This window comes from Drosophila bipectinata, chromosome XL (genome assembly GCF_030179905.1).
Source record: "Drosophila bipectinata strain 14024-0381.07 chromosome XL, DbipHiC1v2, whole genome shotgun sequence".
NCBI lineage: Eukaryota > Metazoa > Arthropoda > Insecta > Diptera > Drosophilidae > Drosophila > Drosophila bipectinata.
In genome coordinates, this window is record NC_091734.1 from 14,361,105 (window position 1) to 14,375,772 (window position 14,668).

A 14,668-nucleotide genomic window follows, 5' to 3' on the forward strand; every position below is an offset into this window, starting at 1 on the left:
AGCATATATGCCAAGCCGGTTGGAATTAATTGAAAAAGGCAACTTTACAACAGGAATACTATTCTCCATTTGAGGCATGTTTTGTGCGACTTTAAGGATAGTCTCTGGCATTTTATGGCATGAACATTCGGTCCAAATTAAAAGAACTAAAAATAAAGAAAATGGATAATTTAAGGATGATGCAGGTACTGCTTTAAAATTACACAGACACACCTGGCAAATAATGAAATTCTTGATGCTGCCGGATAGCACTTGGTGAGAGGTTAGAGGTTAGAGCTGAGGTGGCGCGACCTGGGCTTTGAATACCAAATAAATAAATGAAATGAATACTATTCCCCTACACACCGACACTTCCCCAAAAACAAAAAAAAAAGGCAGAGAGATGGAGAATTTGAAAGTCCAGGTTAGGGTCCTGGTGTGTATTTTCTTTTTTTTTTTTTTGTTGTGTGTGGTAGAGAGAGTGGCACCCCCGAAGGACAACAAACAGCAGGTCACGTGAAAAGGAAGAAAAGGTGGTTTGTTCAATTTTTAGCAGCCACAATTTGAAATATTTCTCCAGCATATTTGACAGACAGCTAAAGTTGTGGTCCACCAGGGGAAAGTAAGAGGGGGAATGGAGCAGGAGGTAGCACCTAGTGTGGAGAGTGGAGAGGGCAACAGGACCTGGCTGACACATTGCAATGCAAAAGGTAGCGCCAGGACTCCCCATCTCCCAGTTGTGGGCCAAGGGCCGAGGGCCATTCCCTTTGTTTACGTGCCAAGTGTGAAAAGAGAATGTGAAGGACAACAAATGAAATGCTGTTGTCCTGTGGCCAGAGTGTCCTAGTGCCAGGATGCCCAGGTTTCCAGTTCCCCCAGACCACTTTTTAGGAGGTTTCACTGTAAAATAGAAGAATTGAAAAGAATTTAAAGGAAATATACCTAAAGGATATTCTTAAAAGGACTAAGAAATATTTTTCTTAGGTAATTTCTTTTAATTATTTTGTAAATTTTAGTAGTATTTTTGATCAGTGTATAGACACGTGCACAATCGAGCGCAATAATGAAGTACTTTTTGATGCCTCGCCAAGTGGCAAGAGGGGGTTATACTACAAAGGCTAAGAGGAAGGGAGCACGGGGCGTGGCTGGTTGACAATGGGCAGGCAACTTACTGAAAAGGACAGCCGGCATGCTGCACTGTGTACTGATGTGATTTTCGAGTTAAAACCCGAATTCTTACCGGAATGCTCACATCGCTCAGTACATCGCCCCAAAACCCTATACCCTAAAACCCCCCTTAAGCCCTAATTCAAACCAAAAACCTATATAGCAGCCCTCCTCCTCCACCCAGAACCAGAACCCCCTATTGTAGAGATTTTTGGTTTATTTTCGTTACGTTTTCTGGTTTTTCGGTTCGTTTTATTTTGTCTGTTTATTTGTTGTTGTTGGGGGGGGGGAGGCCCCCAGGACATGCCCACCCCAGCCCACCGAACCGCCAAAACAGTCAGTCACATGTGTAGGCCAGAGAGGGAGCTGGAGCTGGGTGGAGCTGGGAGGAGTTAGCCCGGTGTGCATTGTGTGAAATTCCTTGCTTCCACTTCATTTAGCATTTTGTTTGAAGTGAATAAGGACAAGGGCCAACACCAGAGTAAAAACAATGCCACTGCAAATGGTAGCACAAACTGGTAACAACAAACGCCAAAATTTACTTCAAATATTTGGCCAAAAAGCATTTAGATTTGTGTGTCCCTTTTTTGGTAAACTATTTGTCTTTGTCCCCTCATGGCAAATAGCTTCTCACTTTTGTTTCAAAAATACCAAAAAAAATGAAATCTCAAGAGAGTATAATTACGTTTTGATCCGAAGATCGTAGAATTTATGCGAGCAATACCAAAAATTATAAACCATGGAAAATATTAACTGGGGGAGGCTTGGGTGGAGCAAGTCCTTCCCTAAAAACGGGCCCGTTTGGCGGGTTGAGGCTTCTCGTCGTCGTCACTGTCCTCGTCGTCCGCGTCGCTGCTGTGCCGCCTCTTCAGTGGGCGACTTGGGGAGATCAAGAGGCTGCTCTCTGCATTCTCCTCTTCTTCATCAGCCTCAGACTTGTCTTCATCTTTCTTCTCTTCGTTAGGCTTGTCTTGAGGCTTGTCTTGAGGCTTGTCTTGAGGCTTGTCTTCAGACTTTTTCTCTTCAGCCCTTTTCTTATTTTGTTCAGCCTTTTTCTGTTCTTCCTCGTCTTCTTTTCTTTTCTTTTCTTCAGCCTCTCTTTTTAGCCTTTCTCTGGCCTCCCTTCTCTCCTTTTTCTTCTTCTTTCTCTTTTCCTTGGCCTTCTTCTTTTCGGCATTCTTCTTTTCTTCATCGTCATCGTCGCGTCTACCGGAACCACCGCCCCTTCCGTTTCCATTACCTCTTCCGCCGCGTCCTGGATCATCCCCACCGTCTCCACCTGGGGCTGCACCGGCTCCTGTTCGACATCCTATCAGTCTCATTATCTGCCTGCGTCGTTGACGTCTACGTTCAACCCATTCCTGTTTTTGAGTGTTCCTATCGAATCCATCCACTGGTTCCTGCCCCACATCGGTAGGTCCATCCCACTCTTCCATGTCGCTGTATACGAACTCTTCTGAGCCACTCTTCTTCTCTGCACTGTCTTCTGGGCCAAGGTCCATCTCGCTGTGGTCTGAGCTGTGCAGACTTTTAAAGCTATCTTCGCTGTCGCCTAAGACACGATTGTCTTCTACACCACTGGATTCTTCAAGACTTTCTAGCTCAGTACCTTCAGATGAGCGTTCGGTGTCTTCCCCATCGTCTGAGCGGATCTTCACAGATCCCTCCTTTGGGCCTTCATTTTGGAGTCCTTGTTCGGCATCCTTCCTACGGCTAGTACGTTTCTTGTGACCTCCGGAACGCCCTCCATTCCGACGACTCGGGCTGCGTTTACCTCCGGCTTTACGATTGGTGTTTTTGGTAGAACGCCTGCATTCGGGAGTCCTAGAGCACTTGTCTCTTTTATTGGTGGCACCTCCGGCAGGAAGTTTGCGGGGGACTGCACCCGGACGAGTGCCAGACCTTACCTTTCGGACTGCCCTCGGGTTCGGGGCTCCTTGGGTCGCTCCTTGTCCAGGCCGAGCTCCCGTTGCTGGCCTAGTCTCTCCAAATGGCACAAAGAGCCTTGTCGGTCCCCGCCCGTTGCGCCATATTTCCACCTCGCCCTGCTTGTGTCGCGGAACCGGATACCAACTGTCGCAGTCCCTGGGAAGGGTGTACACAATATTGTCGTACATATCGGCGACCCAGTGCACGACGGTTTTCAGGATCCTGGTGGAGCCCGGCTTGATCCTTATGTTGGCAATGTCGCGATCGACACAATCGTCCTCAGTGCTGTCGACTTCAAAGCTCACCGAGTAGTCCTTGCGGATGGTGCAAATGTGGCTTTCGTTCCCAGAATACAAGTCGTTTTCCATGCCGCAGTGGACGGCTTCTTTGATCAGACGACGGGCCGATGACTCGCTCATTCGGCATTTGTAACGGGTCTCCAGTACACCCATGGCTGCCATTCCTCCCGATCCGATGGTGGCATATGGTAGGATGTCGGTGGTGCCGTCGAATCGAGTGCAGAACAGATGTGCTCCTTCCTTGTCCACGCCGCCGATGATGAAGCTGGCCCCGAGGACGCCCCGGAAGCGGTAGAGGACATGCTTCAGGAACTGATTGGCGCAGCGTACGGGCACCAAACGGTCACCGGTATTCATTCGATGAAGGTTCATCTGGGCATGGGTCAGATCGAGCAGGGCAGAAATGTCAGCCGCCATTCCGGCTCCACCGGCACTGGAAGGCAAGGGATTGTGGTTTATGGAAAGAATTTAGACGAAACGAAGATTTCAGATTAGAAACATTTTCTTGTCAAAATTTTCTTTGGAAGAACGCGATGAACCGTCGGACTTGGAGAGCGAGGAACTATACCGCGTACCGGGTATGACTACCGAAAAGGCCAAACATTTTACATAAATTTTGATCACGTTTTGTATAATTTGGAACAGAACCGATGATACTGTTGATACTATCTATACTCACTAAATATGGTCCTGGATCTTCTGAATCTTGCGAGTAGTCTTGAAAGTAATAATAGAGCCAGAAGTGGATCTGGAGTCGCTGGCAATCATTACGCCATCGCGATATGTGAGGCCCACAATGGTGGTGCCAGTGCTGACTACGTTGGGTCCCTCAATCCCCTCCTTAACCAAGTCCCGGTTACTGAGAGGGATATATATGGGATGGCTATATAGGATGGTAAATGAATATATCTTACCGAACACAGTTGTCAAAGCTAAAGCCAGTGGAGCTATTCACATCCAGTGAACCTAGCATATTGGGTGGCTCAACTTCGAGCCACATTTTGTGTTTTCAGTTAATATTTTCAGAAAATATATTTATTGATGTGGCTTCTTAGAAAGCCGGGGACAGAATGAGCTACAACACCGACACCAAACGGAACGTCCAGGGAACTTAAACACACGGCCTGCTTCGATTTTTGCCTTTAAAGTTGTGGGACTTTCCAGGCATCCCATCAGGGGCTTTTCTTTTTTTTTCCGCTCTCTCTTGCCAACGTATGCGGGTCAAAATACTTTGGCCAAAAGGTCTCCAGAGAAGGGAAGCGGGGCACTGATGTTGCACTGAAAAGAAATCGCAGGAAAATGTGGCAGCTGCTGAAGGTCAGAGGAATGAAAGAGGCCCGGGGTTGGGGACGGGCTGGGGACGGAAGCCGCCAAGATGAACCGACATCATCGCCGTCAGACATCAGTGCAGTAGCTCCACCTCTTTCTACCCGGCTCAGGGCCTCTCTCTCTTTTCAGGCTTTTCCCGGGCCGTGTGTCTGTGATGAGCAAATGAATTTTTAATAAAAGCGCCACATGTTGCCAATAGAAGTGCAAACAGAAATGGGTGGATCCATTCCCGGTTCTACTATTTTTTTCCTATTTTTCTTTTTGTAGCCCCTCTGGCCCTATGCCCCTGTTCTGTCTGCTGCTGCAATGACGAGCCATTAGTCGAATGAATTTTTATGACCCACACTCCTCCTTGGAGCATATTTTTTTTTTTTTCAACTCCCAATGCTAAAGGATTGCTGCTTTATCTCAGTTTGACAACAGGACGATCGGAGGATCTCGGGATTAGATCAAAAGCTTAAAGTCTAAACTACTTATATAGGGCTTCCACAATCTAATTGAATAAACCAAAGAAAAGCAATTGGATTCCGCCTGAAGGGGTTTTCCGCTCCGGCGGAAAGTTTTCCCCCAGACTTGCCCAGACACAGCCAAGTGATTTTTCCGCGTGAAAGGCTTCTGTTTGTATTACATTTGGCCAAGGATTTTTCCTCCACAGGAATAGGATATTTGTTTTGAACTTTTTTTTTCTTCTTTTAAACTAAGAACAAGGTTATTGTATTTAATATTGAATTTATTTTAACATTAAATATAACGGGGAGTAACATTAGTATCTTCAAAGTTTATTTCTTCCTCTGGGATTATCCATTTTATTAAATTAAATATATGAACCGTAGAAGATATCTGATTAGTGAGGTATTATTTGTGAGTTGGAGGACTTCTCTACCCTAAAGTTTTGATGATTGAGGAGCTTGTGGAAGTTCATATTTTTCTTTTGGCTCCTTAAAAGGATATGGGTCTGGCTTGGAAGGCTTGGTTTTTACTTTCTTTTGTGGACATTCGTCGGGTTCGACAGGTTCCTCGTCGGCTCTTCGCTTCTTAGTCGAGTTTTCTGGCATTATGTCCTTTTTACTTTTGATCAAGTTGAGATTAGGTTTATAGACTCAAAGATCTTCTTTAGAGACCTATTGGTGAAAGAGCGTTTATCAAGAAATACCGTCCTATTAGCTGGGTCTTACCTTTCCGATTTTGTATAGAAATATTTCTTACTTTTGATATTTTGATGTGATATATTTACTAGCCTGAATGAAAGTCATCCTACAAGGCATACTTTTGCCAGAGAATTATTCAAAAGTATTCCCAACGAGATGGAGGCAGTGCCCTGATTTTAATTGGAGCCTCGACTCTTAACCTGACCCTGACAGCTTCGATTGTGTTTATTGTATTTAAATTAACTTATTTATTGTTATTGCCCAACTGTGTGGTCCTCCCATCAAAGGCCCAGCGGCAGTGTCAGTGTCTTTATTTTTTTACTTTCCTGTGGGACTTTGGGGGAAAAATCGTGAGTTGGTGACCCCGAAACGCTCGGTCCGAGGAAAGTTGACAATAAAAGTAATAAAAACAGAAATTTGTCGCCGCATGTAAATGGAATTGTTTAAAGGTGAAACGGCAAAAGGGCAGAGGGCAGAGGACAGAGGGCAAAGGGCAACAAATAAACAAATTAAGACGATGCACAATGCGGCCAAATACAGAGGCCTGGGTTGGGGTCGCCTAGTGGGTGGGAAACGCGAAATCCGTAACGGATACGTATTATTTTTGGCCTGCCAGGGAACAGAAAGTGTCCAGAAAGCGGTTCTCCCTCCTAAGAGGGAGTTGTTATTGTTGCTGCCAACAATAAGCCAAAAGGGCAAAAGAGGAAGGTGGGCTATGTGGGTGGTATGCTGGGATAGGGCTTTCCCTGGGAAAACGGGAAACGTCTGCGAATTGCAGACGGCGGCGACTGTCGGCTCATGGCAATGGTGATTTAATCTTTGCAGACATTTTTATTCAAATTTATTTTAATATTTTTCCTTTCCTGCCAGCAATGGTGTTGTTATTGCCGCAATTTTTACTCAACCAGCTACACAATAAACAAATGTGGGTAGGTTTTTAAAAATAATATTACTTCGAGCTAGGGAAGATAATGTTTAGCTTTTAATATGTGTCTGAAACTTTATTTTTTTGTTAATATTTATTTTAAAATTTTTAAATGATACCATATTATTTGCTTTTGTTGATTTTAATGCTTTGTGGCTTCTTATATGACTTTTGCTGTTGCATTTTATGTTTTTTGTTGGTATTAATACCCGGTACTTATAGATTTACAGGGGTATATCTCTTGCCTAAAACCCAACCGGTTAGTTTCTTTTGTCTTCAAAAATAAAATTTCTTTAAAATTAAACCAAAAATCCTTATTAGAACCTGAAGCTTTCTAGAGACCTGAAGAAGAATCTCTAGTACCGGGTATCTACAAAGTCTGAACCACAAGCTTCAGTCTTCCTGCATTTTCTGCCCTTATTGGCCTTATTGTTGTTGCGAATATATATTTTTTTATTGTTGCCTGCTATTACTTTTGACCCTTGTTGTTGTTGCAGTTGTTGCTGTTTCTGTTGCCACTTTGGCGGATGTGGACGCGTCGCTTGCACAATGCACGGGAATTATGGCCAAGATCCGGGAAAGAGAAAACGGGTCGCTGGACAAGTTGCAGACGCAGGTCTCCACTTTCTCGCCATACTCCTTGCCATCCTCCTTTATTTGTCCTTTTTTTTTCCTTTTTGCTTTCCACTGCGTCGGCACTTTATCATGCAAACAGGACCAAAACTGTCCTGGCAATTCACCTTTAAATTGTCTTACCGGGAAATACTTTTCCATTGTCCTGGACCATTGGCCATTAAAACGAAAATAAACATTTATTTGTGTGTTATCTTTTGATCACAATTACATTATTTTAACGGGCTTTTATAATTAAAATGTGGCGGAAAAGTGATCGCTTAACTGTTGGTCAGATCGCTGTAGGCCGGCATTAGTTTGTTGGCCAAAATTAGTGGCAGAAATACAGAAATACGAGAGTATAAGCCGTAAGCCTAAGCACACACTAATGGGTCGGGACGCTAAGCCAACTTTAAGGACACGTTGGCAGGACGCATATGATGCCGGGTCCGGACTCCGGACAGCCAAGTTGTCAACTTTACAAAAAGCGGAAGTTAGAAATTTCACAGTGTGCTGCCAGCCCTGGACCAACTCTTCTCTTCTCCAACTCTCTCCACTCCCCGGCTGCTGCTGTTACAGTTACGTTGAATTCATTACGGCGGAAAATGTAAAAGGCATAAACAGCATCGCACAACATCCGCTTGTCCACTCACATGCGAGTGTGTGTCCTGCCCCTCTATATATGTATGTTTGTCTGCGTCTGTGTGTGTGTGTGAGTATCCGGGAGTGCACGGCAGCGAGACGGACGACCTGCTCCTCCTCCGCTTTCGGCTTTCGGTCGGTCAGAAGCCCCGGAGTCCAGTTACGGCTACAAAAGCCGGGCTGCCTGCCCCGCTTAATATGCTAAATGTTGAAATTCGTCTGAATTTAATGCGAGTTAGCCAAAGGTCTGCAGGCCAGACAGTTGGGATTGAGATTGCCGGTTTAGTTGTAGCCAGGTTAATACACAGTGACAAAATATTAAGTAGCTTAATGCAGATGCACTACATTCATATTCATTGAAAATGCAACCCTGTGTCTGGTTTTTTGAAACATTGCACTTTTAAACACTGTTCAAGGCAGTGTTTCAAAAGGCCATATAGTCATAAGCACATATGTATGTATGATAGGCCATATAGGCCATATTTAAAAAGACTATAACCCTTTCTTGACATAAAAATAAATTAAGCTTTAAAGAATTTAAATATTTAACACTACCGGTGTTTAAAAATGCCATAAAAAGTGAACCAATAAACTTTCTCAGTACTCAAGTAAATAAAAAGTATTAAAAGTGAAATGTGCATATGAGATCCGCTTTATAGTAATAATTTCTTCCCAGCCAAATTTTAATATCTCGCTCTGAAGGACACTCTGAACCAGGTTTATTCCCGTTTAAAGTGAAAGCAGTTGAGTTTAAAGCCGAAAACCGATTTTGGCCCAAAGCACAGGTATAAAGCGAGTGGCTTAAAAGCGATGAGAAGCCGTCAATGCACCATTAATCAAACGATCCGAGTCCTGTGGCAAGGACTTCAGACAATTAATTAATACAACGACTACAAGCCGAGGTAATTAAAAGCGGACTCCGATTCGGATTTCGTATCGGAATCGGGAATCGGAATCGGTATCGCCAGTGTTGAGCTGAAACTTTTGTGCATCGATAATGCGCCAAGTAGTGGGGTATGTGGGGTGTAGTAGGGGTGTGGGGTGGTTTGATGTTGATTTTATTAAATGCCAAACTGTTTATCGATTTCATTTGAGTGCATGTCGCGCACAGGCATGCCACGCCTTCTTATTTATCAGTGCCCCCTGTACTCTTTTTTTAATACCACCAGCCATATGCAAATTCGGCAGCAATTTGTGGCCTCAAGGAGCCGGAGAACTGCAAGCAAATCGAAATCAAAATAAAAAATCTTCAACTTTTTCTTCTTATTTTATTAGAGTTTTTTTTTTGGGGAAGGAAGGAGCAAATTTTCGCACAAATCCTGAGCTGAGTTGGCTGCGATTTCTTTACCCAAATTGCGTTCACCCGCGCCCCGGACCAGGACAAAGCCTATTGTCAGGCTAATTCATGTGTCGACTGCAGGATTCGTTGACTTCCGGCGTTGGCTTCGGAATCGATTAAAAAGTCACCGGATACGGATACGACTAGGTGGGCGAGGTGGGTGTACTAAACCTATAGTGCTTTTTATACCCTTGCTTGAGGTTTTTATAAGTTTGGAAGGATTAACCTAAGAGAGGATGTTATCCTTAGGTTTGTTCTTAGGTTTTTGGTTTATATTCTTCTTTGGGTACTAGGGATTAACATAGTCTTTATGAATAATACATCTCCTAGATCATTAAGGCCTTGTCTCTCTTCATAAGCTCTTAATATACATATGTATCTTTAAGTTGATCCATCCTACCCTACTCTTTAGCTCTTCAATTGGACTTAAATCAATTTGTAATTGTTTAAAATTAATTTCAATTACAGCAAACAAGCCACAACAATTGGATTCAACTATATTCAATATATGTATGTATATATTTTAAAACGCCATGTGTGTGTTACATTTGTAAATTTCATAATTAAATGGCGAGCTGATGCTTCTGCCATTGTCACTTAATATTTTTGTAATTGTAATACCATTGATATAGGGTTTAAATGTGTGAAATAACCCCTCGGGACGTGCCCAGTGGTCTGACTGGAGGGGGTACAGGCCAGTGTGTGGTGTAACCAAAATGTCAATACAATCGTGGCCTCGATTTTGATTTAAATAAAGCTTCATTAGCATCTGGCTATAATGAAGCGTTACTGGCCAGCGAGAGAGAAATATTATTTTTTGACTAATTGCGTTAAATAGTTGTTTTTCAAGTAATAGATTTAATATCCAGTTTCGAATTAAAACTGAAAAGTTATTTAGAAGCGAACACAGTGTTTAAAGAGTTGCAGGCTTTTATCCTGGCTTATATCCTATTGAAACATGGCCAGTGTCGAGTGCAGGTCCTGCACACACACACACATAGTTAGGGCTCTTGTGGCTGGCAACATTTTTACCATACTAATTAGCCTTTTGTAAGATTCATTATCATAATTGTAATTAACAAAATGCGAACAAACGTGACTCGCTGGAGCCGCCGTGTCACCTTTAAGTATGGCCCACCAAAAGGGGGCGGCTGACTGGCAAAGTGGGCGTGCCATGGCTAGCAGAGAGTTGGCTAAAAAGGGAATAGCGAACGCCTGTTGCTGTGGCTGCCTAATCCCGACAGCTTTTACTTTTTTTTTGTTGTTATCAGGGTTGGCTACAATAAAGTACTACCCTAAATACTAAAAACTAAGATAAGACTTCAGAAATTATATTTCTAAAAGTTTTCTATAAGAAATGTTTTTATAAAATTTTAATAATAATTTTAATTTATAAACTTGGCATCCCTTGTCCGACTAGAGGCTCTCGAAAGACAGCCAAGGCTGTGCCTGCCTTTGTAGACTAAGCCCCCGTGTATGTGTTAGCCTAGATTTGCATAAGCACTTAACTGTTTTAATTTTTGCCGTGGAACAGGCCACAAAGGCCCATCAATTCAGGGCTTAGCCTGTCGCCGGACTAATTCCCGTCTCAGGAAGTACTATATGTACTCTTCTTGATATTACCAATCAGTTATTAAATTTTAATTAAGTGCAATTTCACAGCCCAGTGAGCTGTGACGAAAAAACCTGTCACTTCTGGTCACAACCAATAGTAACAAAAGACACCAAAACTTGTCAATTGTTATGGCGGAAACATTAGCCACCATTATCGTACGCTTTTAATTCATAATTTTATGGACATTTGCATTAAAAGCGAATCATTCGTGGCTGCAAACGAGCATTTAACAAATGCACATATTTCACCAAAAAAACAAAAAAAACAAAAACTAATTTGGCTCAAAAGTCGCACTATTGCGGCCAGGGGGACTCGGCCTGTATCCAGTCATTGGTAATAATTTATTATGTAATCATTTTAATGAACTCTAATTGAATTACAGCGTAAACTGGGATTGCTGATATGATTATTGTGAGGATAGCCGACCATATTTGTCGAGTCCTGTCTGTCCGTTAATGTTTATTTGTGATTTCATTTGTCGCCTGTTTGCTTAATTAGAAGTGCAGCCAGTCGTGTGTACAAATTTCGAAATATATTTCTGTAATATACAGATTCCGATTTTGATGCAGATTAAAAGGGATTCGATGCACAAATCGTTAAGGATCGCATAGCACTTGGCAAAGAAATGGTTAAGGTTCGGGGAGATATGTAAATATATTCCGATTAACAAAGGGTCGCTCCACAAACACTTTTAGACATATTCATTGAACATTTTTAATACAATTTTTACAATACATGTTTATTAAAAACGGAATGCGAATATTCATACAAATCGTTAAAGGTATTCCGCTTAAGAATCGGATTAAAATTCTAGAAGATATAGACATCGCTGTGGGCCATATGGTGCAAAACACCATTTTCAAGGGGTCCCATCAGGAAAAATGAACAAAAAATTTAAAAAATATTTCGTGTCCAGATTTTGATGCAGATTGACGGAGAATCAAACCAGAAAAGGTTTGAGGTATTCCGCTTGGGAATCGGATTAAAATTGGAGAAGATATAGACATCGCCATGTGGGGCAAAACCCCTTTTTTAAAGGATATCAGCAGGAAAAATGGACAAAAAATTTAAAAAAATATTTTGTATCAGGATTTGAATGCAGATTCACAGAGAATCGATCCAGAAATCGTTTAAAGTATTCCGCTTCAGAATCGGATTGAAATTGGAGGAGATATAGAATTCGCTATGGGCCATTTGGGGGTAAAACTCCATTTTCAAGGGGTCCCATCAGGAAAAATGGACAAAAAATTAAAAAATATTTCGTGTCCAGATTTTGATTCAGATTGACGGAGAATCGATCCAGAAATCGTTTAAGGTATTCCGCTTGAGAATCGGATTAAAATTGGAGAAGATATAGACATCGCTGGGGGCCATAAGGGGCAAAATCGCATTTTCAAGGGGTCCCATCCGGAAAAATGAACAAAAAATTTAAAAAATATTATGTATCAAGATTTTAATGCAGATTGACGGAGAATCCAGACGATCCAGAATCGTTTTCAGAAATTCCGCTTGAGAAACGGATTAAAATTGGAGAAGATATAGAAATCGCTGTGGGCCATATCTGGCAGGTATTCCGCTCCAGAATCGGAGATATTTTGGCTAAGATACATATGTACATACATATATACAAAGTTGTGTATTATCCATCTATTCACCCACAGAAGTAATTAAAAAATAGGGAATGATAATCATTTATTGAGATTTATATGCTGTGTTATGGGGATTATGTTTGGTGATCTTTTATTTAAACATCGGCAGTGATTGGCTTGCAGCCATTTCCAATTGTAGCCGGCCATTGGCAACGCGGCCATACTGGAAGTGCCGTCGCTAAGTGCAAATGCCATCACTAACGTCGCCATTAGCGCCATTCTCTTGATCCTCAATTCGTACACTAATTTGCATTTTCGACGTAATTTATTTAAAAAGCAGAGATTCTTGAAGATGGCCTTAATAAAAGCGGTGGAGAAAACAAAAATGGAATGAATAATAAAGTGAGTGCTAGTCATGAAATTTTTTGTTAAATTAAATGTAGTAACATATGCCTAATTTCTATCTTAAGTTTATAAAACTATTATGGCTTTCCAGTTAGCCAAGCAATGAAACTACATATGTACATATTTAAAACTGGATTAATGACTGAATTAGCAATATAATATGGAATTATAGCGAGGAATATAAACCTTTTCATGCTTTTGGAAAATAAGACTCCAATGGAGCACCTCTATAAACAGAAAGAAGAAGACAACAACATTGCTGGTAAGTCGGACTTGCATACTTTTCACATATAACGGGGCTTTAATTCACTTGCATGGCTGAAGAGATTACAATAACAAAAATAATGCATAATGAGAAATAGAAGCACTGCATACGTTAGAATGAGACAACAACAAATTGCATTAGAATTGGAGGTTGTTGTAATCTTTTTATATTTTTGGAAGTTTTCTTTGTGTAAAATGTAAAATTTGTAAATAAGCCATGTAAAATGCAATGTTTTTGTTCTTTTGTTTTTGCAATATTTGTTTTTGTTTGTTTTTTGTTATTTTTTTTTTTGCTTTTAAAATTAAAAAAATAGTTTTTTGGTTGAAAATATGACCTCTTTTAAGATACCTTTTATGATCACCCGATTATCACCCCATTGTTGTTTTTTCTTAAAATTTTAACCATAATTAAATTTGTATTTTTATGGCTTTAATTTTAAGTGTTTACCAACTTAGTTGTAAGTTAAGTGTTCGATTTTGTGCCAAACTTGCAATTTTAGTGACCCTTAAACGCACACATGCAAACACAATCACACATACTAGCTGGCTTAATGAAATGTTGTCGAAGAAATGCCACGCCCCCTGCCCCCAGCCCCCACTCCCACCCGTACACCATCTCGAAAACCATCCCAGAAGGAGAAGGACTAGCGCAGACAAGGAAACACAAAAGCCATAAAATTTCAATTAGGCGAACCATTCAAGAAATTAATTGACAAACCTCCTTGAGATGCCGCCCAACCACCCACTCCTGCCACCATATCTCGTTCGTGCTCTTCTCTCCTCGTGCCAGCCAGCCTTCCTTGCAATTTGCAGCTTTTCAAAATGAAAATTAATTTTCGACAATTTACTGCGCAATCTTACGCAAAAGTTCAACAAAAGCGGCGCGCACTTTGGCCCAGAACCCGAGCCCGAGCCTGAGCCTGAGCCCGAGCCCGAGGACCACATGACTTTAGTCCTGCACCACCTGCTCCACCATCCTGTTACTCCCTCTCCCCTGACTGGCTGGCATTCCGCGCCACAGTTAAACCAAACAATCTGCCAGGAAGCCTTAAAATTCCTTTACACTTGGACTGATAGCGCGCAGGACGAGCATCAAGCTCACAAAAATTGTATGAAGCTCGATGAAAAATTTCACTCCTCCTCCAAAAACACACACATAGACACACACATGGGTGTATGCATGACCCCGTTAAGTTATCTACCTCACACCGTGGCCCGCCCCTGTCTTCCGTTTCCGCAAAAATCATCCGCATCTATCTCCGGTTACAACAAACTTGACTCGCCCACTGCCTTTCTGCCTTCCTGCCCCCTTCCTGCCTTTTTCCAACTACATTGTCATTTAATTTTGGCAATAAATGTGAACCGCTTTCGGGTGGCAGCCACTGGATTCGGGATTCAGAGCTCGAGACTCTGGATCCCTAACTTT

General features: G+C 42.0%; 1 protein-coding gene and 1 long non-coding RNA gene across 2 annotated transcripts in view; one reads left to right on the top strand and one right to left on the bottom strand.

Moving 5' to 3' along the window:
• Window positions 1–1,806: 1,806 nt before the first annotated feature.
• Window positions 1,807–4,452, bottom strand: LOC108128977 (uncharacterized). Its single transcript, XM_043210059.2, has 3 exons — window positions 4,289–4,452; window positions 4,054–4,233; window positions 1,807–3,807 (listed from the first exon to the last, which is right to left on the bottom strand). The coding sequence occupies exons 1-3, from the start codon at window positions 4,372–4,374 to the stop codon at window positions 1,932–1,934; spliced, it is 2,142 nt and encodes a 713-aa protein (XP_043065994.1). The 5' UTR covers window positions 4,375–4,452; the 3' UTR covers window positions 1,807–1,931.
• An 8,505-nt stretch (window positions 4,453–12,957) lies between these two features.
• The window catches only part of LOC138926393 (uncharacterized), a 42,354-nt gene continuing 40,643 nt past the window's right edge, over window positions 12,958–14,668 (top strand). Inside the window, exons 1-2 of the long non-coding RNA XR_011442899.1 lie at window positions 12,958–12,975; window positions 13,044–13,240. This is a non-coding gene — a long non-coding RNA (uncharacterized lncRNA). The remainder of the gene's footprint in view (window positions 12,976–13,043; window positions 13,241–14,668) is intronic.